The 23829-nt window shown below is 46.4% G+C and overlaps 1 protein-coding gene across 3 annotated transcripts in view; it reads right to left on the bottom strand.

Annotated features, from left to right (window-relative positions):
- LOC129702594 (proteolipid protein DM gamma) overlaps positions 1-23829 on the bottom strand; it is a 181981-nt gene that overhangs the window by 30511 nt on the left and 127641 nt on the right. For all 3 annotated transcript variants that reach the window (XM_055644388.1, XM_055644387.1, XM_055644389.1), the window contains exon 2: positions 2526-2712. In XM_055644388.1, coding sequence (XP_055500363.1) covers positions 2526-2712 — 187 coding nt within the window. The remainder of the gene's footprint in view (positions 1-2525; positions 2713-23829) is intronic.

The following is a 23829-nucleotide window of genomic DNA, read 5'->3' as shown; positions in this document are numbered from 1 at the left end:
CTCATCCTCTACAATCCTCCACAGATACAGTTGATCCCAAGTATACCTGAGCCACACCTCCTCCTGCTTCCTGCCCTATGCCTTGCCTCCACTCTATGGGGAAACCATGTTCTTTCATCATCACACTTTTGCAGGCATTTCACTTTCTAGAACCCCTTTGCCTGCAAACAACCTACTCCAATCAACGTTTGCAAGTTCCCGTCCAAAACCATCAAAGTTGGTGACCCAATTGAGAACTTTCAAATAGTTAAGAATAAGGATGAGGCTGGTCCACAAATTAAAATGAATAGAACTGTGGTCGCTGTTCCCAAAACGCTCACCCGTTGACAGTTCAGTCACTTGCCCTGCTCCTTTTCCTCACAGTAGATCAGGTTTTGCCCTCCCACTTATATGGCCCTCTACATATTGCTCAAAGAAACATTCCTGAACACATTTGACAAGTTGCACCCCACCTAGGCCCTTGGCACTATGACAGTCCCATTATATATTAGGAAAGTTAAAATTCCAACTACGACAACTCTATTAGTTTTGTAGCAATCTGCAATCTCCTAGAATATTTGTTCTTCTATTTATCATTGGCTATTTGATGACCTACGGTAAACCCACAACAATGTGATTGTCCTTGTTTTATTTCTCAGCACCACCCATATAGCCTCACTGGGCGAACCTTGTATAGGGGCGGCACAGTGGCACTGCAGCAGAGTTGCAGCCTTAAAGCACTAGAGACATGGGTTCGATCATGAATTCAAGTGCTGGCTGTACGGAGTTTGCACGTTCTCCCTGTAACTGCGTGGGTTTTCTCCAGGTGCTGCTGTTTCTTCCCATATTCCAACGTTGTGCAGGTTTCGAGGTTAATGGGCCTCTGTAACATAGCCCCCAGTGCGTAGTGTACGGGTGATCGTTGGGTCGGGGGAATGCGATGATGTGCGCATCAACTAAAACAATAAGTCCTCCAATAAAGTTGGACTGCATCTGCCATAGGATGTCGAGGTAGTGTAGGACTCCTTGGGGAAAAGGGGGTGGGCAGCTTCAGTCCATTCTGCTTTCTTCAGCTGCATTTGCCTACTGGTTTTAAAGATGCAAATGTCCTGCCAGCCCTTTCCCTTCAGTGACGCCTGTGCTTCTCCCAAACTCTGTGCTGTCAAAGCCACATCCCTGTTGCTGCAAAGCTGGTTGTCAGCTACAGTGCTCACAAAACCCAGGGCTCTCGACCTATAGACCAGGCCATCAAAGGCAATGCACTGCTGGGGCAATACAACCAACACTCTGACAGTGGCCTTCAACAACAGCTGCAAGAACTGCAAATACAACGTGGTAGAGAGCGTGCGGGGGGGGGGTGTTAGCTGTGACTGTGTTCCCTCCACCCCATCCTTCTCACCTTAGAGCGCTTTTAGATCCAGTTATTGTCAGATAATATCTTGGTGCAGATATCTTATTGCAAGAGTCATAGTCATAGAGTGAAACAGTGCGGAAACAGGCCCTTCGGCCCAACTTGCCCACACCGGACATCTACACTAGTCCCACCTGCCTGCATTTGGTCCATATCCCTCCAAGCCTGTCCTATCCATGTACTTTTCTAACTGTTTCTTAAACGTTGGGATAGTCCCAGCCTCAACTACTTCCTCTGGCAGCTTGCTCCGTACACCCACCACCGTTTGTGTGAAAAAGTTACCCCTTAGATTCCTATTAAATCTTTCCCCCTTCACCTTGAACCTAGTCTGGGCAAGAGATTATATGCATCTACCCAATATATTCCTCTAAGAGGCAAGTTATTAAAATCAAATAAGTAAAAAAGCAATCAATTAATTGAAAACCCCAGTTGACCGCAAAAGGATCAGTAAGGATTTGAAAATGATATTTAACAGAAATGGAACTTGGCATTATTTCCCCTTAACCTAATATTCCCAGCTCAAGCCTATTTATACACCAATAGATCCTCCCACACTGCATATACTGCCACGAGAGGCTTGCTGATGAATGGAGAAAAGACATTGACTGGGGCTGTCTAGTTTAGTTTTGGTTTCGAGATACAACGTGGAAACAGGTCCTTCAGCCCACCCTGTCCGCGCCGACCTGTAATCCCCGCACATTATCTTCCACTATCCTACTCACACTAGTGACAATTATTTTACGTTTCTACCACCCAATTAACCTACAAACTTGAACTTCTTTTGAGTTTGGGAAGAAACCGAAGATCTCGGAGAAAACCCACGCGGCCATGGGGAGAACGTGCAAGCTCCACACAGACAGCACCCATAGTCAGGATTGAACCCGGGTCTCGAGCGCTGTAAGGCAGCAACCCTACCGCTGCGCCACCATGCCACCCTTTGTGTTGTCAGGCAATGTTCAAACCCACCCTGGAGCTCAGCGGAATCTATCACACCAAGCCATCCCCAGTCACTCCATGAAAAGTAAAGTCGGAATAAAGAAAGTGTTCTGTTCAGTTCAGTCTATTATCACATGTATTGAGGTGCTGTGGAAAGCTTTTAGTTGACGTGGTGTGATGGGAAGGTTGCATGACTTACACGTCAATCAGCATGACATGGTCGCTGGGGTTGTTGGAGAAGTACATGTGCACAATCCTCTCCACCTTCGTGAGGGCCACATGACCACAGCCGCAGAACAACGCCACTCCGGAGAAGCACAAAATCGTCGCTACCAGCGATGCGTACGGGACTCCGCCGAGGCATTTAATGCAGCACTCAAAGCAACCTGCGGAAAGGAAGAGAGCAAGGTGGTAAGTGGCAAGTTTCTTCACCAGCGGGTACATAAATCACACCAACATGAAGCTGCTCTGGTCTTGTGAGGAATGGCCAACAAGGGTTAAGATATGGTGGGGTGTGATGTTTGGTGGACTGTGTCGGGTTGGAGGACCCGTTGCTCCTCCCGTGCAGCAGGTGGCGCTGCACAGGACAAAGGGAGATGTTTTGTATATAGTTGATCCTGTCGACAGACAGTGTGTGGCCATTGTGACTAGTCTTGCTGCCAGCATTGAGTGAAACATTAAAGACTTCTGTTGTAAACTAAAGAACCTCAAGTTTTGTGCAGACCTAGAAAAGGAAGACGAAAGTGGGGATGAGGGTGTTGAGGAGAGAGGCCGTTCAGCTCTTCAAACCTGATCCACTATTAAACTGATTGATGGCTGGTCAGTACACCTATATATATTCCCTTCAGGGTTCTATATTCCTTGATATTCTTTAAACTCTTCTATGAAGATAATAATAATGTACAGAACATAAACTATGGGTTGTGGAACTGCCTTGGTAACAGTTTCATGACACTCTCCATGCTCGGTGCTCATATAACAGCTTGACATTGTCCAGCTATTTTACCTGAGGCTGGACAATGGAAACTCCCTACTCCAGCTACATCATCCCTGAAATAAAACAGTAAGCATGCAGGTACAGCAGGCAGTGAAAAAAGCTAATGGCATGTTGGCCTTCATAACGGCAGGATTTGAATATAGGAGCAAGGAGGTCCTTCAGCAGCTGTACATGGCCCTGGTGAGACAACACCTGGAGTATTGTGTGCAGTTTTGGTCTCATAATTTGAGGATGGACATTCCTGTGCAGCGTAGGTTCATGAGGTTAATTCCAGGGATGGTAGGACTGTCATATGATGAAAGAATGGAACGACTGGGCTTGTATTCACTGGAATTTTGAAGGATGAGAGGATATCTTATAGAAACATATGAGATTATTAAGGGATTGGACAAGTTAGTTGCAAAAAACATGTTCCCGATGTTGGGGGAGTCCAGAACCAGGGGACACAGTTTAAGAATAAGGGGTAGGCCATTTAAAATTGAGATGAGGAAAACCTTTTTCACCCAGAGAGTTGTGAATTCTCTGCCTCAGACAGCAGTGGAGGCCAATTCACTGGATGGAGGGTGAGAGTGAGATAAAACTCTTAGGGCTAGCAGAATTAAGGGATATGGGGAGAAGGCAAGAATGGGGTACTGATTCTGGATGGTCAGCCATGTTCACATTGAATGGCGGTGCTCACTCGAATGCCTCCTCCTGCACCCATTGTCTATGTATCTATGTAAAGATTTATCAAAATATTACAACACTAAACATCACTTCAACAAATGAAAATCCACATATCCTGATAGAAATTGTTAGAGAGCAAACAATTGTATCAACTGAAAGCATAATCTCTGCTCTCCAAGCACAATGAGCAAGACCTATATAGATATTAGTTACTATCAAAAAATATATATTTTGTTATGATTAGGTTTGCTTTTGATATTCCATACATTTTCAAATCAGGTGCAAAGCAACCTTATTTCATAATACTGATCCTTTATTGAGTGGGTTGTGAACCTTCGAGAGTCGCTTCGTCAGAAGGTGGTGCAGAATTGAGGCAAGTTGTAGAGAGCCCAAGGATAATCCATGAACAGGCCAACATGATCGTTGTACCAAGTATGGGACTTGTTTGAAATCATCCTCCATGCACTGATGGATCATCCATTCCACCAGTGTAAACATCTCCTCCACATCCACTCTATCCAAGCCTTTCACTATTTGGTAAGTTTCAATGCCCATCGAGGAACCCCCCAGAATAACGTGAGCTTTTCCTCTTATGAGTGCTAACATAGAGCCTTTAACCAGAAATGTTCACTCTACTTCCATCACCATACATGCTGCCTGACCCAATAGACAATATACAATAGGTGCAGGAGTAGGCCATTCAGCCCTTCGAGCCAGCACCGCCATTCACTGTGAACATTCCTGATCATCCACAATCTGTACCCCATTCCTGCCTTCTCCCCATATCCCTTGACTCTGCTATCTTTCAGAGCTCTTTCTAACTCTCTCTTGAAAGCATCCAGAGAATCGGCCTCCACAGCCTTCTGAGGCTGAGAATTCCACAGATTCACAACTCTCTGGGTGAAAAAGTTTTTCCTCATCTCCCTTCTAAATGGCCTACCCGTTATTCTTAAACTGTGGCCCCTAGTTAACCATATAACAATAACAATTACAGCACGGAAACAGGCCATCTCGGCCCTACAAGTCCGTGCCGAACAAATTTTTTTTCCCCTTAGTCCCACCTGCCTGCAATCATACCATAACCCTCCATTCCCTTCTCATCCATATGCCTATCCAATTTATTTTAAGTGATACCAATGAACCTGCCTCCACCACTTCCACTGGAAGCTCATTCCACACCGCCACCACTCTCTGAGTAAAGAAGTTCCCCCTCATATTACCCCTAAACTTCTGTCCCTTAATTCTGAAGTCATGTCCTCTTGTTTGAATCTTCCCTATTCTCAAAGGAAAAAACTGTGTCTATCCCCTAGTTTTAAAGACCTCTATCAAGTCCCCCCCTTAACCTTCTGCGCTCCAGAGAATAAACCTAACTTATTCAACCTATCTCTGTAACTTAGTTGTGTCCAGGCAACCCTAGTAATCTCCTCTGTACTCTTCCACTTTGTTTCCATAACATCGGTAAATGTTTCCTGCCTCTAGCATGTCCAATCCCTTAATAATCCTTTATGTTTCCATAAGATCCGCTCTCATCCATCTAAATTCCATTGTATACAAGCCCAGTCGCCCCATTCTCTCAGCATATGACAGTCCCGCCATCCCGGGAATTAACCTTGTAAACCTACGCTGCACTCCTTCAATAATGAGAATGTCCTTCCTCAAATTTGGAGACCAAAACTGCACACAATAATCCAGGTGTGGTCTCACCAGTGCCCTGTACAATTGCAGAAGGACATCTTTGGTCCTATACTTAACTCCTCTTGTTATGAAGGCCAGCATGCCATTAGCTTTCTTCTCTGCCTGCTGTACCTGCATGCTTACTTTCAGTGACTGATGCACAAGGACCCCCAAATCCCGTTGTACTTCCCCTTTTCCTAACGACACCATTCAAATAATAATCTGCCTTCTGGTTCTTGCCATCAAAGTGGATAACCTCACATTTATCCACATTAAACTGCATCTGCCACGCATCTGCCCACTCACCCAACCTGTCTAAGTAACCCTGCATCCTCAGAGCATCCTCCTCACAGTTCACACTGCCACCCACCTTTGCATCATCTGCAAATTTGCTAATATTACTTTAAGTCCCTTCATCTAAATCATTAATGTATATTGTAAATAGGTGTGGTCCCAGCACCAAGCCTTACGGTATCCCACTAGTCACTGCCTGCCATTCTAAAAGGAACCCGTTAATCCCTACACTTTGTTTCCAGTCTGCCAACCACTTCTCTATCCATGTCAGCACTCTACCCCCAATACCATGTGCCCTAATTTTGCCCACTAATCTCTTATGTGGAACCTTATCAAAGGCTTTCTGAAAGTCCAGGTACACTACATCCACTCGCTCTCATTTGTCCATTTTCCTAGTTACATCCACAACAAATTCCAGAAAAAATAGTCATGGATGAGAGGGGATCTTATTGAAATATATAGGGGCATGCAGCATCTCTGGAGAAGAGAAATGGGTGACGTTTCAGGTCGAGACCCTTCTTTATTCCCTACATCTTGATTTTCTACACATCAAAAAAAAAAAAAAAAAATTTAATACCTATTTATTATTTTCTTGCTGATCTTGTGTATATGTGAGTCAATGGCTGTTGTGTTTTGTTCTTTTAAAACATTTTTATACTGTGTCTTTTATGTGTACACCGAAGGAGTTGCAATGGAATTTTGTTGCATAGTTGTTTGTGCAACGACAATAAACGTATTCTATTCTATTGTATTCTATTGTTGTCCTCTGGGATACCACTGACAACGTCCAGTGAACTCCAGGCTACTGTCTGTGTGGTTTAATGGAGTTACTGCCATGGTATAGTGAGCAGCATTGTGATGGAGGGTGTTGTGGTGAGATTCACTATTGCAAACGGTAGTGTTTGTAACTACTGCAGTCGCATTGATCAACTGCAGTTGAAGTCTTCTCCCCAGACAGGATAACAAATTGTAGCTGAATGTTTAGTTTACTTTAGTTTAGAGATACAGCGTAGAAATAGACCCTTCCATGCCGACCAGTGATCACCGCACACTCACACTATCGCACACACACTAGGGTCGATTTACAATTATATCAAGCCAATTAACCAACAAATCTGTACGTCTTTGGAGTGTGAGAGGAAACTGAAGATCTTGGAGAAATCCAATGCTAGTTACGGGAGAACGTACAAACTCCGTACAGACAGCACCCGTAGTCAGGATCGAACGCGAGTTTCTGCGCTGGAAGGCAGCCACTCTACCGCTGTGCCATCTTACAGCATGGAGACACTACACCGACCATCGATCACCTGTTCACACTAGAGTATGTTAGTGCGTGTGGTTGTGGTCACTTGTAAGCGATTCCACATCACCACTTCATTCAGTTAATCTATTCACTCTGCCCCAGCACTCTGCTGTTAGATACAAGGACACTAGTTCACCACGTATATCACACAGTATACAACTGGGATGTAATGCTGAGACAGACACACAATGCTGGAGTAACTCAGCGGGACAAGAAGCATCTCTGGAGAGAAGGAGTGAGTGACGTTTCGGGTCGAGACCCTTCGTCAGACTGAGAGCCAGGGGAGAGGAAGACCAGAGATATGGAAGGGTAAGGTGTAAAAACGACAGATCAAAGCAGATGCTGATAAGGAAATGTAGAATGGTTAATGTTTTGATTAGGGGAAGGTGACAACGAGGCAAACAAACAGAAAAATTAATCAGGAAGACAGTGAAACTAGGATGGGGGAGGGATGGAGAGAGAAGAAAAGCAAGGGTTAATTGAAGTTAGAGAAATCAAATACATACTGCTGGGCTGTAAGCTGCCCAGGCGACATATGAGGTGCTGTTCCTCCAATTTGCGCTGGGCCTCACCTTGACAGTGGAGGAGGCCCAGGACAGAAAGGTCAATGGGAGGAATTGGAGGGGAAGCTAACATTTTTAATCAACTGGGAGATCGCGTATTTTCGATGGAACCAGCATCTGCAGTTCCTTCCTACACATACAAAAATCTGACATTGTTAAATAAATTATCTGATTCAAAATTACTGTCACATAGGGTGGCACGGTTAATTGGCATCAATGTAAATTGTCCCTAATTGGTGTAGGCTAGCGGTAATTTGCGGGGATCGCTGGTCAGCGCGGACTCGGTGGGCCGAAGGGCCTGTTTCCGTGCTGGATCTCTAAGCTAAACTAAACTAAACCAAAGATAGGGTAACTCCGAAATCTCCAAACAGCTCCCATTGCAGTGCCAAAATCAGCAAACATGTCCCGACATTCAAAATGGCCAAAACTGTGGATATTTTTAAGGCAGAGATAGAGTCTTGATTAGTATGGGTGTCGGGGGTTATTGGGAGAAGGCAGGAGAATGGGGTTTGGAGGGAGAGATAGATCAGCCATGAACCAATGGCGGAGTAGACTCGATGGGCCGAATGGCCTAATTCTGCTCCTATCACTTATGACCTTATGAACATTTATAATCTACTCCCAGCATCAGTACTTTGCTCCATCGCAAGCAAGCGGAGGATTACAGAAGCTGAAACGGTCCCTGATTTCTGTGAAGGGAATGAAAGAGTTAAAAATGCCCAGTCTCCCCACTCTGCTCGAATTATTTAACCTTGACTTGTTCCAACACAACAGTTTCATCTGTTCCATTTTAGGTTATGCCTGCAGGCTATTTGAACAACCAATGGTAATAAAATGACAGATTCTCCTCCTGCCTGCATCACCATAAAATATATTTACTAACTATAGTTGAAAACAGGTCTGTTAAATCTGGCATCCCGGTCTGATGAAAGTAAAGGAAATCACCACCACCCATGGACAGGATAAGTACTTTCCACTGTTAGGTCGTCTTTGTAAATGTGTATTTATCTGCACATACACCAGTATGTTTATGTCTAAAACTCCTAAAACAGTGAAAAGCAAGTCAAATATTTTCAGTAGGCACAAAAAGCTGGAGTAACTCAGCAGGACAGGCAGCATCTCTGGAGAGAAGGAATGGGACGTCGCCTGTTCCTTCTCTCCAGAGATGCTGCCTGTCCCACTGAGTTACTCCAACTTTTTTTTTGTCTACCTTCAATTTAAACCAGCATCTGCAGTTCTTTCCTACACAATTAATCTACAAACCTGTACGTCTTTGGACTGTGGGAGGAAACTGAAGTTCTCGGAGAACACCCTCGCCGGTCACGGGGAGCGTGTACAAACTGCGCCCGCAGCCAGGATGGAACACGGGTCTCTGGCGCTGTGAGTGCTGTAAGGCAGCAACTCTACCGCTGTTGGGAATGAGACATTTCCCTGTGCCTCCTCTACTTTCCCAAGCCCTGACAAAGGGGAGTGAGTGGAGCCGAGCTCAGCAGGGAACGCTGAGCAGACTCACTCACTCACTCGCTCACCGAGAAAGCCTCTCTTCCTCTTGCCATTCACTCTCCTGTCATAGCTGTTGGTGCTCATTTCAAACCTACAAACAGTTCGGGTTACGAACAGTTCTCAGGAACGGAACCCTTTTGTAACCTGGATACCTCCTGTCATTGACTAATGCAAATGATAGTTCATTTAACAAAGTCTCCTCTGTTTTTACAGTGGAGAAAGACATGAAGACTGGGGAAGTTGGGACAGTTAATGGAGATGTCTTGAGAACAGTCCGTATTTCAGTCAAGGAGGTGCTGGATATCCCGAGGCATACAAATCTCCCGAGAACTACAGACTAGTAAGCCTAACATCTGTGGGCAAGTGTGCCAAGGAAATGTTTCATTGTCCTATCTGGGACACAAGACAATAAACTCTCTTGAACCTGAACTCTTGTTAATGGTGTTTAATGCAGTCGGATGCTTCTTTCTGAGAAGTCAAATCAGGGTTGGACCTTCCAGTGAATGACTGGGGCCTGGGACTGTTGTGGAGCAGAGGGATCTAGGAGTGCAGATAAGTCGTTCCTAGAATGTAATATCACAGGTATATAGGGTAGTCAAGATGGCAGAAACAAAATACTGGAGTAACTCAGCGGGACAGGCAGCATCTCTGCAGAGAAGGAATGGGTGACGTTTCGGGTCAAGACCCTTCTTCAGTGGGCAAGATGGCCTTCATCAGGGTATTGAGTATAGATGTTGGGACGTTATGTTACGGTTGTACAAGACATTGGTGAGGCCGCAACTGCAGTATTGTGTACAGATTTGGTCGCCCTGCCCTAGGAAGAAGTTGCCATGCTGAAACGAATGCAGAGAAGATTACGAAGATGTTGCCAGGACCTGAGGGCCTGAGCTTTTGGGACAGGTTGGGAAGGCTCGGACTCTATTCCTTGGAGCGCAGGTGGATGAGGGGTGATCTTATAGAACTGTATAAGATCACGAGGGTAATAGACAGGGTGAATGCCACTTTTTCCCCACATGATGTTTGGAGGGATATGGCCAGAATGAGCAAAGGAGGGACTGGTTTAGGTGGGGTGTTTTAGTCGGTCTGTGTAGGTTGGGCTGAAGGGCCCATTTCCTTGCTGTACGACTCTATGACCATACCTAATTAAATTCTAGTTGATGGCTGAAAGGGAAAATAACATTTTCTGCAACGTCTAGATTGGCATTTTTGTACAGCACTTAAATGTGCTGACCTGAAATAGAGGGTCTGTCTGATTCCACACTGTTATTCAAGGAAGAGCAGAGTATTGTCAGTGGGTGGTGAATCTGTGGAATCCATCATAATCATAATCATATTCATTATCATACTTTAATAGCCAAGTATGTTTTGCAGCATACGGGGAATTTGATTTGCCATACTGTCATATCAATAAAAAGCAACAAAGCACACAAAATACATTTTAACATGAACATCCACCACAGTGACTCCTCCACATTCCTCACTGTGATGGGGGGCGAAAAAAAAGTTCAACCTCTTCCATTCTTTGTTCTCCCATGGTCGGGAGCCTCGAACCTTCCGTTGACGGGACGATCTTGGCTCCCGTAGCGGGCGGTTGGGCCCCCCACGTCAGGGCGATCAAGCTCCCGCATCGGGGAGATCTCAGATCCCTGCGCCGGGCAATCGGAACCGCGGGTCGGAGCCAGTCGAAACTTCTGCGACTTTGAAACTTCCCGACATCAGCCTCTACCCGAGACTGCGAGCTCCTCGATATTGAAATCCGCAGGCCGTGGTTGGAGCGTCGATCCCAGACTCAAGGGATCGCAGGCTCTGATGGTAAGTCCACGGCCCCGCGGTAGGGCTCAAAGTCAGTCTCGAGCAAGGCCTCCAGCTCCATGATGTACGGATCTCCAGATACGATCCGGAAAAAAAACGCATCTCCGGCAAGATAAGAGATTGAAAAAAAGTTTCCCCTTCCCCCACCCCCCACATAAAACAACCCAGAGAACATTAATACAAACTTTTTAAAACACACTAAAAATAGCAAAAAATACGAATAGACAGACAGACCGTTGGCGAGGCTGCCATCGCTGACGGCGCCACCCGGTGCCACAGAAGGCTGTGGAGGCCAAGTCAATGGATATTTTAAAGGCAGAGATAGATATATTCTTGATTAGCACGGGTGTCAGGGGTTAAGGGGAGAAGGCAGGAGAATGGGATTAGGATGGAGAGATAGATCAGCCATGATTGAGTGGCGGAGTAAACTTGATGATCCGAATGACCTAATTCTGCTCCTATCACATGAACTTCCGAAGTTATGACCTGGCTTGTAATAGACTCCAGGCCCACCAATGTGGGTCACTATTAAATGCCCTCCATAACAACCTCCCTCACAACGAACAACATGCTCAATTCTTGGGAAGGACACCATATGCTGTTGAACTTGCCAGCAACATACACGTCTATAAACAACACACATTTAAATCTAATCCGAACCAATATTTCTTCCACATTCCTAGGATGCACTACAATGCCGAGAACTATATTCTGCACTCTGTATCTTCCCCTTTGCTCTATCCATTGTTGTGGAGTTTGAACTGATTGTCTGGTATATCCAATCTGTTTGCATAGCATGCAGACCAAAACGTTTCCCGTACCTGGGGACAAGTGACAATAATAAATGTAAACCTAAATAGATCAACCCCTTATTTATCCATTCTATTTTGCATGCACACTTAACCATACTTTACCATTATTGTAATATATGCAATGAAAACCAACATCTTTCCCAATAGAATGGAATGATAGACCATTCCCTCCGTCTCTAAAAACAGTTGCTTTATCACATAGATACTTCACACTAATCTTCACTTCAACAGCTTTCTTGGTTTTAGTTTAGTTCATCACGGAAACAGGCCCTTCGGCCCACCGAGTCCGCATCGACCAACAATCCTTGCATATTAATACACACAAGGGACCATTTACACTTGTACCAAGCCAATTAACGTACAAACCTGCACGTCTTTGGAGTGTGTGAGGAAACCGAAGGACTTGGAGAAAACCCACGCAGGTCATGGGGAGAACGTAAAACTCCGTACAGACAGCGCTCGTAGTCGGGATCGAACCTGGGTCTCTGGTGTTGCAAGCGCTGTAAGGCAGCAACTCTACCGCTGCGCCACCATGCCGCCCGTAGGTATATTGGCCCGGTGGACCAGTGGCAAACAGGATATAATCGGCAACGTAATGAAGTGCGGATGCTGGAAGCTTGAGCAGAACACAAAGCGCTGGAGTAACTTAACAAGTCGGGCATGGTCAGTGTAGGTGACATTTTGGATTGGGACCCTTCGTCAATGATTCCTAGTTTCCTGGGATGAGCAAAAAACGTAGACATTTTCTAAAGACGTACAGGTTTGTAGGTTAATTGGCTTGATATAAATGTTAAGTTATCCCTAGTGCGTGTAGGGTAGTGTTACTGTACGGGGATCGCTGGTGTGGGAGGAAACCGAAGATCTCGGAGAAAACCCACGCAGGTCACGGGGAGAACGTACAAACTCCATACAGACAGCACCTGTAGTCGGGATCGAACCCGGGTCTCCGGCGATGCATTCGCTGTAATAATAATAATATTAATAAATTTTTATTTGTTGGGCGCCTTTCAGACATCTCAAGGCCACCTTGCATAGATTAACAGGAATATAAACATATAATCAGAGTAAAATAAATAATAAAGACATCACAGAGACACAAACTAAAAACAGAATTCAGTCCAAAAACAGAAAATCAAAAACACAATGTGAAGAGAGAGCAGCGGCAGCTAAAGCACGCCAGCGTCCACTCTCCCTTCACGGCAGCCATCGTGGACAAAGACTAACAGGATTACGTAGAGACAGAAAATCATCCCCCCACAATGGTTACCACTGTGAGGGAAGGCACAATGTCCAGCCCCCAACCCCAAGTTCACCCAAAGTCAGGCCTGCCACCACAGTTGCCTCTACGGAGGCCCGATGTTCCTGGCTGTTCTAGCCGGGTGGTCTTGCCCCGGCGTCGGGAGAGTCCTCTCAGCGGCTGGGCCACCTGGAACGGCCGCTATCTAACTGGAGACCGCGGCTTCCGAAGCCGACAAGGCCGCACCGGTTTGGAGCTCCCAGGCTCCCGATGTTGAAATCGGCGCCGCCCGCTCCGCAGACCCGCAGCCCGGAGGTGTTGCTCTCGGCGGTCCAGCTCACCGGAGCTCCAGCACGTCGCTCCAGCGCGGCGACCCAGGCAGGGCATCGCCCGCTCCGCTCCACGATAGTGCTCCAGCGCTGTGCCGCCACCGAGGCTGAGGTGCTGGGCGGTTCCCGCCAGGAAACTGCTCTCCAAGCCCGCTGGTAGGCCGCGAGGACGGGTCGACGGGCAGCCTGGAGAAAAAGCTGCCTCACCGACCAGGTAGGGAGGGACCTAGAAATAAAATTGTCCCCTACCCCCCACATTAAAATGTCCATTTCTCCAAACGGACGAGACAGGACTAACTAAAAAACGTTAAAAAAAGTGAGCTTAACGGACGGCTGCTGGTTAGCAGCCGTTCCTCAAAGATGGCTCCTCCCAGAAGCGAATTCACTGTAAGGCAGCAACTCTACCCCTGCGCCACCGTGACCGCCCACCGTGACCGGTTTATGGCTGGAGATCTCAAAGGCTGTTCAGCCATTGCCCAAGAGCAGATTGTGTATCTCCATGTAGCAACTGGTGTCAGGGCAAACAGACCAGACCAACAATGCCTTGGCTGCCCCAATGGGTTTACGCAGCGCGGATATTATTTGAGGATGGGAAAGGTAAATTACAAAGTGAGAAGAAAATATCTTGAAAGCAAAATAAACTGTACAGCAGGCCCCAGAAGAAAACAAATTCTGCATAAGAGTTAGGCCATTTAGATGAAGTTATAGGACAAATCTTTAATTACATTTTGATGGGAATGTGGCTTTGCCTGCAACATGGCGGGTCCGGGAATCTGCATGGAATTTCCCCAGGATTTTTGAGTACTGACTAGGAAGATTTTATTTTAGTTTCGTTAACTTATTTTAGTTTAGTTTAGAGATACAGTGCGGAAACAGGCTCTTCGGTCCACCGAGTCTGCACTGACCAACACATTAACACTACCCTACACACACTAGGGACAATTTACATTTACACCAAGCCAATTAACCTACAAACCTGTGTTTAAGAGGGAACTGCAGATGCTGGAGAATCGAAGGTTACACAGAAAAGCTGGAGAAACTCAGGAGACAGCAAGGACTAACAGAATTGGGAGAAGTCGATGTTCATGCCCCCGGGGTGCAGACTCCCCAAACGGAATATGAGGTGCTGTTCCTCCAATTTCCGGTGCTGCTCGCTGTGGCCATGGAGGAGACCCAAGACAGAGAGGTCGGAGGCGGAGTGGGAGGGGGAGTTGAAGTGCTGAGCCACCGGGAGGTCACCAAGTCCTTGCTGTCTCCTCCCCTTCCTCAGCTCCCCTGCTGTCTCCTCCCACCCTCCAGCCTTCCGGCTACTCCTCCTTTTCCCTTTCTTGTCCCCACCCACCCCCACCCCTGATCAGTCTGAAGAAGGGTTTCGGCCCGAAACGTTGCCTATTTCCTTCGCTCCATAGATGCTGCTGCACCCGCTGAGTTTCTCCAGCTTTTCTGTGTAACCTACAAACCTGTATGTCTTTGGAGTGTGGGAGGAAACCGAAGATCTCGGAGAAAACCCATGCAGGTCACAGGGAGAATGTATAAACTCCGTACAGACAGCACCCGTAGTCGGGATCGAATCAGGGCGGTTCCCGGGGGTTGCAGGTGGTTGCCGGAGGTTGCAGGTAGTGGAAGGAGGTAGGGAGACTGACAAAAACCTCTGGGAACCAAAACCTTGGGTGGGGCCCAATGACTCCAGAGGTTTCTGTTCAGGTTTCCTAAGTGGGACAGGGGCATTAGGCAGCAACTCTACCACTGCGCCACCGTGCACGGCACACACTGGAGCTGGCTGCAGTGCTAGAATCGGAAAGCAACACCTCGCACATAACCCACCCAAGGATATCCCGTGGCATCGAGGCACAGTTCAATGTAAGCAGCCATTACCCTGCAAAGCTTTGTAAACGCCATTGAGTTTTGTCCATCAGTTTTCTATCAAAGACAGTGGCCCCTTTAAATCCTCTGGGGGAACAGATGTACAATCTTCCGTGAACAATTACGCCATGGTGGCAGTTCTCCTGTAGACACAATCGACCAGAACAATGAGGTTACTGCACTATGAGCACAGAGAGTTGAAAGCAGACTTCATGGGAAACTTTGGCATTGCATTTTTCTTGTTCCCATGGCCTTGTGATCCCGAGAAATAATCCAGGCACCACAGCCAAACAAATCCCCCGCTCTTATATCTGTAAGGAGTACAGAATCGCACAACTTTAATACTCCTCTGCTTTGTAAACTTGGGAAACAATATCATTAATTTTGGGTTTTAATGAAAACCATGATCGTAAATAGTTCACTTGCCTCTAGGCCATTATTTATTGAACAGGTTTGCAACCTACTGACCATAATTGGATCTTTAAATGCACAATCCAGCTAATGTGCCTTTGAAATTGTCAGCAGTCAAACAGTCTGGTGTATCAGTCTGAAGAAATTAAGTCTGAATCAGTTCTTTAACATGCAAACCTGGCAAACTATTTTGCCAGTGTTAAAGCTGGGGGAGGGGGGAGGGTAGTGAATGATGTACAGAACACATGAGTCTAAAAGAGATAGACCAAGCGCCCAGCTGCAATGTAAGAACTGCCTGTATAAGCCCCGCAAACACGACAACACAGTGAACCATGGTCACAATGGGCACAATGGGAATCTGTGAAAATTTAAGTCCTGCTGGAAACATTCTCAACACAGTCGAGCTACAGGAAGTTGGTAAGAAAGATAAGATGGTAAAATGCTCAGTATTCAGAACACGACTCTTGATGTCTGTTGAGCTGGACATGGTATTCTGAAGGATTTATACGGCAGGAGTCACGCACAACTGTTTAGAACATTTATTTTGGGTTGAGTTGCGAGGCGAAAACAGGCGAGGACCCAACCTCGTTGGAAGATAATAAACCCTCAATTATTGGCATTGGGGTCAGCTCAGGGGAGGTGCAGGGTACATCGCAATGTGGGCTCATGGTTAAGAGGCCATGCTGGGTGGGTAGTGAGCTGGGCTTGTGTGGGGAGAGAGTATGTTGGGCTGGGTGGAAAACGTGGTGAGTGGGAGGCCAGGGACTCGGGAGAAGCTTTTCCTGATGGGCTCAGTCAAGGTATCCCAGGGGAAACTCTCAATGTTGGTGTCAAAGGTAGTCCATGACCAGACACAGCAGATGGAGGGAGGCAAGGTGGGGAAAATGCAGACACACAAATCACACTGCATTCCTCCCGATTACCACTTTAGTTTTAGTTTTGAGATACAGTGCGGGAAAAGGCTCCTCGGCCCACCGATCCCGCACCGACCAGTGATCCCCGCACACTAACACTACCCTACACACACTAGGGACAATTTTACATTTATATAATTATACCACGCCAATTAACCTACAAACCTGTAAGGTCTTTCAAGTGTGGGAGGAAACCAAATATCTTGGAGAAAACCCATGTGGGCACGTGGAGAACATACAAACTCTGTACAGACAAGCACCCGTAGTCAGGATCGAACCCGGGTCTCTGGCGCTGTAAGGCAGTATTACAGTAGCTCTACCACTGCACCTCTGTGCCACCCTATTGCTGAGCAGGATTGGCTGAGGACAGGGTGAATGCTTTTCTTGATACGGGAAAACAAATACAAATCAAGGCAAATTCAGATCGATCCTAACAACACGTTTTCATCAATGTGAAAGATCTTCCAACTAGCACTCATGTGTGTATTTTAGTATATCTCGCATATTTGGGTATGGAATAGAATCCCTGAATCAGAAGGAGTTTGTTTATCAGCCATGATCATTTGAATGGCGGTGCAGGCTCGAAGTGCCGAATGGCCTACTCCTGCACCTATTTTCTATGTTTCTATCCCATTCTCCTTGCACCTTCATCTCTTAAAAGGACCGTCTTGATGGCTGAACCTAGTTGGTTCAGTTTGAAGAAGGGTCTCCGCCCGAAACGTCATCCATTCCTTTTCTCCAGAGATGCTGCCTGTCCCGCTGAGTTACTCCAGCATTTTGTGTCTATCTTTGGTGTAAACCAGCATCTGCAGTTCCTTCCCATGAATCTAGTTGGCCCGAATACTTTAAAAAGCCCTGAAAACATTTTCTTTCTCATACTTTAGGCTTTCAGGCAGTGGTTTCCACATCATAAAAAAATTGCTGCCACAAGGATATTTTCATCTCACTACCACTCACTTGTCTACCATTTAAAATGATTGACTGACGTGCCACGTTTAGCTAGACAGTGGTAGACTCTCACTTTCATTCTAAGGAAAGATTTATAACTGAAGTACAAACAGACCTGCTCTGAATGCTCTGGTAGTTTAGTTTAGTTTAGAGATACAGCACGGAAAGAGGCCCTTCGGCCCCTCGAGTCCTCACCAGCCGGCGATCCCCATACATGAACACTACCCTACACACAGTGGGTACAATTTGCATTTATACCAAACCAATTAACTTTTTTGTCGATTTTTCCAGCATCTGCAGTTCCTTCTTAAACAATTAACTTACGAATGTAGGTCTTTGTAGTGTGGGAGGAAACCAGAGGTCTCGGAGAAAGCATGGGGAGAACGCACAAACTCTGTACAGACAACACTCGTAGTCAGGATGGTACCCGGGTCTCTGGCGCTACAAGGCAGCAACACTACCGCTGCACCACCGTGCCACTTTCACTAGTCCTCTGATACAAATTTTCATAACTATTTGCCTCTTGAAAAGGTAAAAGTTTACTTATTCTTTCAACAATCTTCACCTCCCTCGCCCAGGTTCTCCATTGAAGGCTTATTGAGAATTCCAAATAGTTCAAAATATTTGAACTGCGGGGCCCTCATTTAGATCAGAATTTTAAATAAAACTTTGCTGTGATTATTGAAAATTTGTCACTGAAAATTCAATAGGAACGCACACATAATTACAGGCATAGGGAGATAACTTTAGTCTGAATAAATAAGGAATCATGGGCAGCTCATAACCTAACAACATTGTGAAGTGCATGCTGATACACAAGCTGAATTTGGAACAACAGCATGAATGGAAAGTTCAGCTCAGTTTTCTATGCTTTGACGGTGTCTCAGACTCCTTCCGATGCCCCACAAGCATTTCCACACATCCTGCTTTCAATGGCCATTTTGTTTGAGAGTGTCACCAGGCTCTTTTGTAAAGAGCTGCATATTGAAAGCATTTTTTTGGTCTCCGGCCTAGCGAAGAAGCGTTTCCGTGGAAACGTGGGTCCTAACGGGCCAGCCATCCGCCTGGATTTGGCCGAACAGCTGACCGTTTGTTGGCCGCGGGTTCAATGCATTCACACGATGAGGGTGGGCAACAGCAAACACAAACTCCCTCCTTGCAACAAGGGTTGTGCTACTGAAATGCAGAATTACCCGCAGCCCACACAGTCTCCGAACACATTTCACCCGTGATATCAACACCTTATACAACCTCTTAGAGTGGCAAAGGATTATTGAAGATAGACACAAAACGCTGGAGTAACTCAGCGGGACAGGCAGCATCTCTGGAGAGAAGGAACGGGTGACGTTTCGGATCGAGACCCTCCTTCAGACTGAGATTCAGGGGAGACAGAGGGAAACACAGAGATATGGAAGGGTAAGGGAGTGAAAACGAGAGATCAAAGGGGACAAAGTTCCAGGAAAATGTGGAATATTGTAATGTAGAAAATAGAATTATTGAGAAATGTTGAGTCAAGGTAACTGAGTGGAGGGACAATGTTTAAAGACCAGATTTTTCCCGTGATCCTCTGTTGAAGAAAGGAAATAATTCTGACAACATCAGTATGTCGTGCACACTGACTTCAGGGTAGCCTTGCTTGAGTGCAAAAGCAACAATATGTTGTTTTTCTCACCTGAATGCTTAATATTTCAGTCAAAAATTAGCGTTATATTCCATGCAAACTTCCAAATGAGTTTCAGGGCTGGTGCAAGGCTGGGAAGCAATTTGAAGTTCAATGCAATTTCCAAATGTCCTGTTTGGGGTAGTTTCTCAAAGATGACTCTGGTATTAGTCCAGTTCCATACCACACCAATAGTCAAAGGCTTGAAGATTAGGGACAGTTCATAAGGTCATAAGTGATAGGGATCAGAATTAGGCCATTCGACCCATCAAGTCTACTCCACCATTCAATCATGGCTGATCTATCTCTCCCTCCTAACCCCATTCTCCTGCCTTCTCCCCATAACCTCTGTCACCCGTACTAATCAAGAATCTATCTCTGCCTTATCCACTGATTTGGCCTCCACAGCCTTCTGTGGCAAAGAATTCCACAGATTCACCACCCTCTGACTAAAGAAATATCTCCTCTTTTCCTTCCTAAAGGAACGTCCTTTAAATCTGAGGGTATGAGTTGATGAGAGAGTCGACAGGATATGGACGGCAATGCTGGAGGCTGATTTATCACCACTGTGGAAAGCACATAGCCCAGATTCCCCTCTAGATCCCACGTGGACTTTGCCCTTGTAAATCCCCATGCAATTAGATAGGAGAGTAAATCTCCATTGATCATAAAAATCATAAAATATTGCTGCCACAAAGATATTCTCATCTCACTATCACTCACGTGCCTGCCATTTAAAATGATTGACTGACGTGCCACGTTTAGTGGTAGACTGTGGTAGACTCTCACTTTCATTCTAAGGAAAGATTTATAACTGAAGTACAAACAGGCCTGCTCTGAACCCTCTGGTAGTTTTGTTCAGTTTAGAGATACATCACGGAAACAGGCCCTTCAGCCCACCGAGTCTGCACCGACCAGCGATCCCCGCACATTAGCACTATCCCACACATTGACATTGTCCCTAGTGTGTGTAGGATAGTGGAACAAAAGATTTATTTGACTATTGGATGCGATTCCTTTTCGTTCCCCAACAGACATTTAATTCACTCGTGTTTTTTTGGAAACAATGTTACGCAGTGTTGGAATACATTTTCCAGTATACCCAATAGGTATAAAGGGAGATAGACACAAAAAAGCTGGAGTAACTCAGCGGGTCAGACAGCATCTCTGGAGAAAAGGAATAGGTGACGTTTCGGGGTCGAAGATCCCGTCTGAGATACTACAGCTTTGCTGTCTATTTTAGGTTTAAACCAGCATCATTGCCTCCCACACACATGGTAACAGAGACTTTAGTGAGCTTAAAGAGGACACAGGAAGCATGTATTGCCAATGAACTGAAAGGGAAATGTCATACGTTGAAAGAATGGAGCGATTGGGCATGCTAGAAGGGTACACTGTAGAAGGATGAGAGGATATCTTATTGAAACATATAAGATTATTTAGGGATTGGGCACGCTAGTGGCAGGAAATATGTTCCCGATGTTGGGGGAGTCCAGAAGCAGGGGCACACAGTTTAAGAATAAGGTGTAAGCCATTTAGAATGGCGATGAGGAAAAACGTTTTCACCCAGAAAGTTGTGAATCTGTGGAATTCTCTGCCACAGAAGACAGTGGAGGCCAATTCTCTGGATCCTTTCACGAGAGTTAGATAGAGCTCTTAAAGATAGCGGAGTCAAGGGATATGTGGAGCAGGCAGGAACGGGGTACTGATTGGGGATGATCAGCCAGTGAATGGCGGTGCTGGCTGGAAGGGCCGAATGGCCTACTCCTGCACCTATTGTCTATTGTGTATTGAGAGCGGAACTGAACCATCGGGTTTCTATCGAGTCGGATAGCAGATTATAGGTGTTTTACAGCAAGTCCCACTAATCGCCCCTTACTCCATGATATTTTGTTGGGTGACCCTCAAATAGCTTTCACACCGTCAATTCCCTCAGACATTTGCCACATGTCTTCCAGTTAAAAGCCTGGCCTCAGACCCGTCCCACGTCCCACACCAAAGCTCAGCCCAGCTGCGGCCTCCCCCTCCCCTCACCCCCATGCCCCAGCTGAGACAACTCACAGCCGCGCACACCCCCATCTCCTCAACCTCCCCACTCCACCGCCCCCAGCTTGGACCAGTCGCTCACCATCCGCCCCATCCCCAGCTCAGACAGGCCCCCTCCTCAACCTCCCATCCATCACCCCACCCCCTCACCACAACTCAGACCGGCCCAGACCCCTCACCAAACTCAGACTGGTCCAAACCTTCACCCCCTCACCACAACTCAGACCAGTCCAGGCCCATCACCACAACTCAGACCAACCTAAATACCCCCCCACCTCATACCCCAGCCATATTCAAGGCCTCCCGATTTCTGGCTAGACTCCAACCCGAAACATTACCTCTGTTTCCCTTCCCACACAGTGGCCTGCCCTGCTGAGTACTTCCAACACCCTTTGTCCTTGAATACTGCTCTGAAGAAGGGTCTTGACCAGAAACATCGCCCATTCCTTCTCTCCAGAGATGCTGCCTGTCCGGCTGAGTTACTCCAGCATTTTTGTGTCTACCTGGTTGGGTTTGTCAAGGTCACGGCCAATTGGAAATGGCCTCTCTGGCCAACAGTCAGACTGGATGGAAACTCCAGGTCCCGTTGTCCTGCTCATTTGCCAGTCCATGAAGTAAACCTTAGCTCACACAGTGAGACATTGCCTTTAACAGCCCCTGATTAATCCAAGCTGCGGTACACAACAGCAAACTGTATCACAGAAGGTCCCCAGCTCATAATTAAGTCATGCCTCATGCAAACATTCCTGAACAAAGAAATACTACAGCTCAAGAGCAGTGTGTTCTTGGCAGTCAACACCTTGGCTTCGAGACAGTGCAGCGTTGAACTATACTGCCACATAACCCAAAATGTTACAAAAAGTCAGCCCCTGCAATGTTGCTACACAAAGAGTCCCCCCTCAAATTAATGGCCCCAGCAGAGTGAGCAAACGACAAACAACATACAGAACCTGCCTTTCCATTGCTTCCGTTTCCATTTAGTTTATTGTCACGTGTGCCAAGGTACAGTGAAAAGCTTTTGTTGCGTACTAACCAGCCAGCGGAAAGACCATACCATGATGAGGGAATGACGTTTAGTGCAAGGTAAAGCCAGCAATGTCCGATCAAGGATAGTCTGAGGGTCACCAAAGAGGTAGATAGTAGTTCAGCACTGCTGTCTAGTTGGGGTAGGATAGTTCAATTGCCTGATAACAGCTGGGAAGAAACTGCCCCTGAATCGGGAGGTGTGTGTTTTCACACTTCTATACCTTTTGCCTGATGGGAGAGGGGAGAAGAGGGAGTGGCCAGGGTGTGACTAGTGCTAGATTAAGCTGCTGGCCTTGCCGAGGCAGCGTGAGGTACAAATGGAGTCAATGGAAGGGAGGTTGGTTTGTGTGATGGGCTGGACTGCGACCACAATTAAAGATTAGGGATAAGTTAGAATAGCACTTGTATTATTGTGTGCTCCCAACTTTGGCTTCTTTGAGGCGAGTCTGAAGGAGGGTCGCGACCCAAAATGTCACCTATTCCTTTTCTCCAAAGATGCTGTCTGATCCGCTGAGTTACTGCAGCTGTTTGTGTCTATCTTTAGCTAGTTTCACATGGGACAAAGGTTTAAAATGTTTATTTTGCCTGCTGCATGTATGATGATCTTCAGTTGCAAGTTTTTCTCTGCAATGTCGGAAGTTGAGGGGAGACTTGATAGAAAAATATAAAATTATGAGAGGCATAGAGAGGGTAGACAGTCAGAACCTTTCTCCCAGGGTTGATATGTCCAACACTGGTGGGCATAAGCTATAAGGTGAGAGGAGAAAGTTTAATGGTGGTATGGGATGGGGGGGGGGGAGTTTTGTTTACACAAAGAGCTTTCGGGGCCTGGAACGCATTGCCAGGGTTGGTGGTGGAGGCAGATATGCTGGTCACGTTAAAGATGCTTTAAGAAAGACTCATGGAAGTGCAAGGAATAGAGGGATATGGACCATGTACAGGCAGATGAGATCAGTTTAACAGCATCACGTTCAGCACCAACACTTTGTGGCGAAGGGCCCATTCCTGTGCTGTACTGTCTATCTCTGTTGCTACTTATCAATAATTCTCTGCAACAGGCCTCTTACTAGAATACAGTGGTTTTCAGGAATAGTTGTGGAAATACAGTAAAGCCCTTCAGCTCATTGACCATCCATTTATGCTAATCCTATGTTCGGTCTGTCATCAGACTGTAGAATATTTGGTCTGTAATCCAATGATAAAGGGCCTGTCCCACTTAGGCATCATTTGCGAGTCACACGGATGGCGCGCGAAGATTTTGTACATTCCAAAATCCAGGGCGCTGCGTGCGGCCGCGCGTCACTGCCTCCGTCACCACGCACCATGTGTGCGTAATGCGCACCATGCGCGCATCACGTGCGCATCACGACGACACGTAAATTATGTTGCATAAATGACGTGAAAATGACACCCAGGTGGGACAGGCCCTTAACTATTTCCAATGA

Source organism: Leucoraja erinacea, chromosome 13 (genome assembly GCF_028641065.1).
Source record: "Leucoraja erinacea ecotype New England chromosome 13, Leri_hhj_1, whole genome shotgun sequence".
NCBI lineage: Eukaryota > Metazoa > Chordata > Chondrichthyes > Rajiformes > Rajidae > Leucoraja > Leucoraja erinaceus.
The sequence above is the reverse complement of the archived record's forward strand: the minus strand, read 5'-3'. Positions and strand labels throughout refer to the sequence as shown.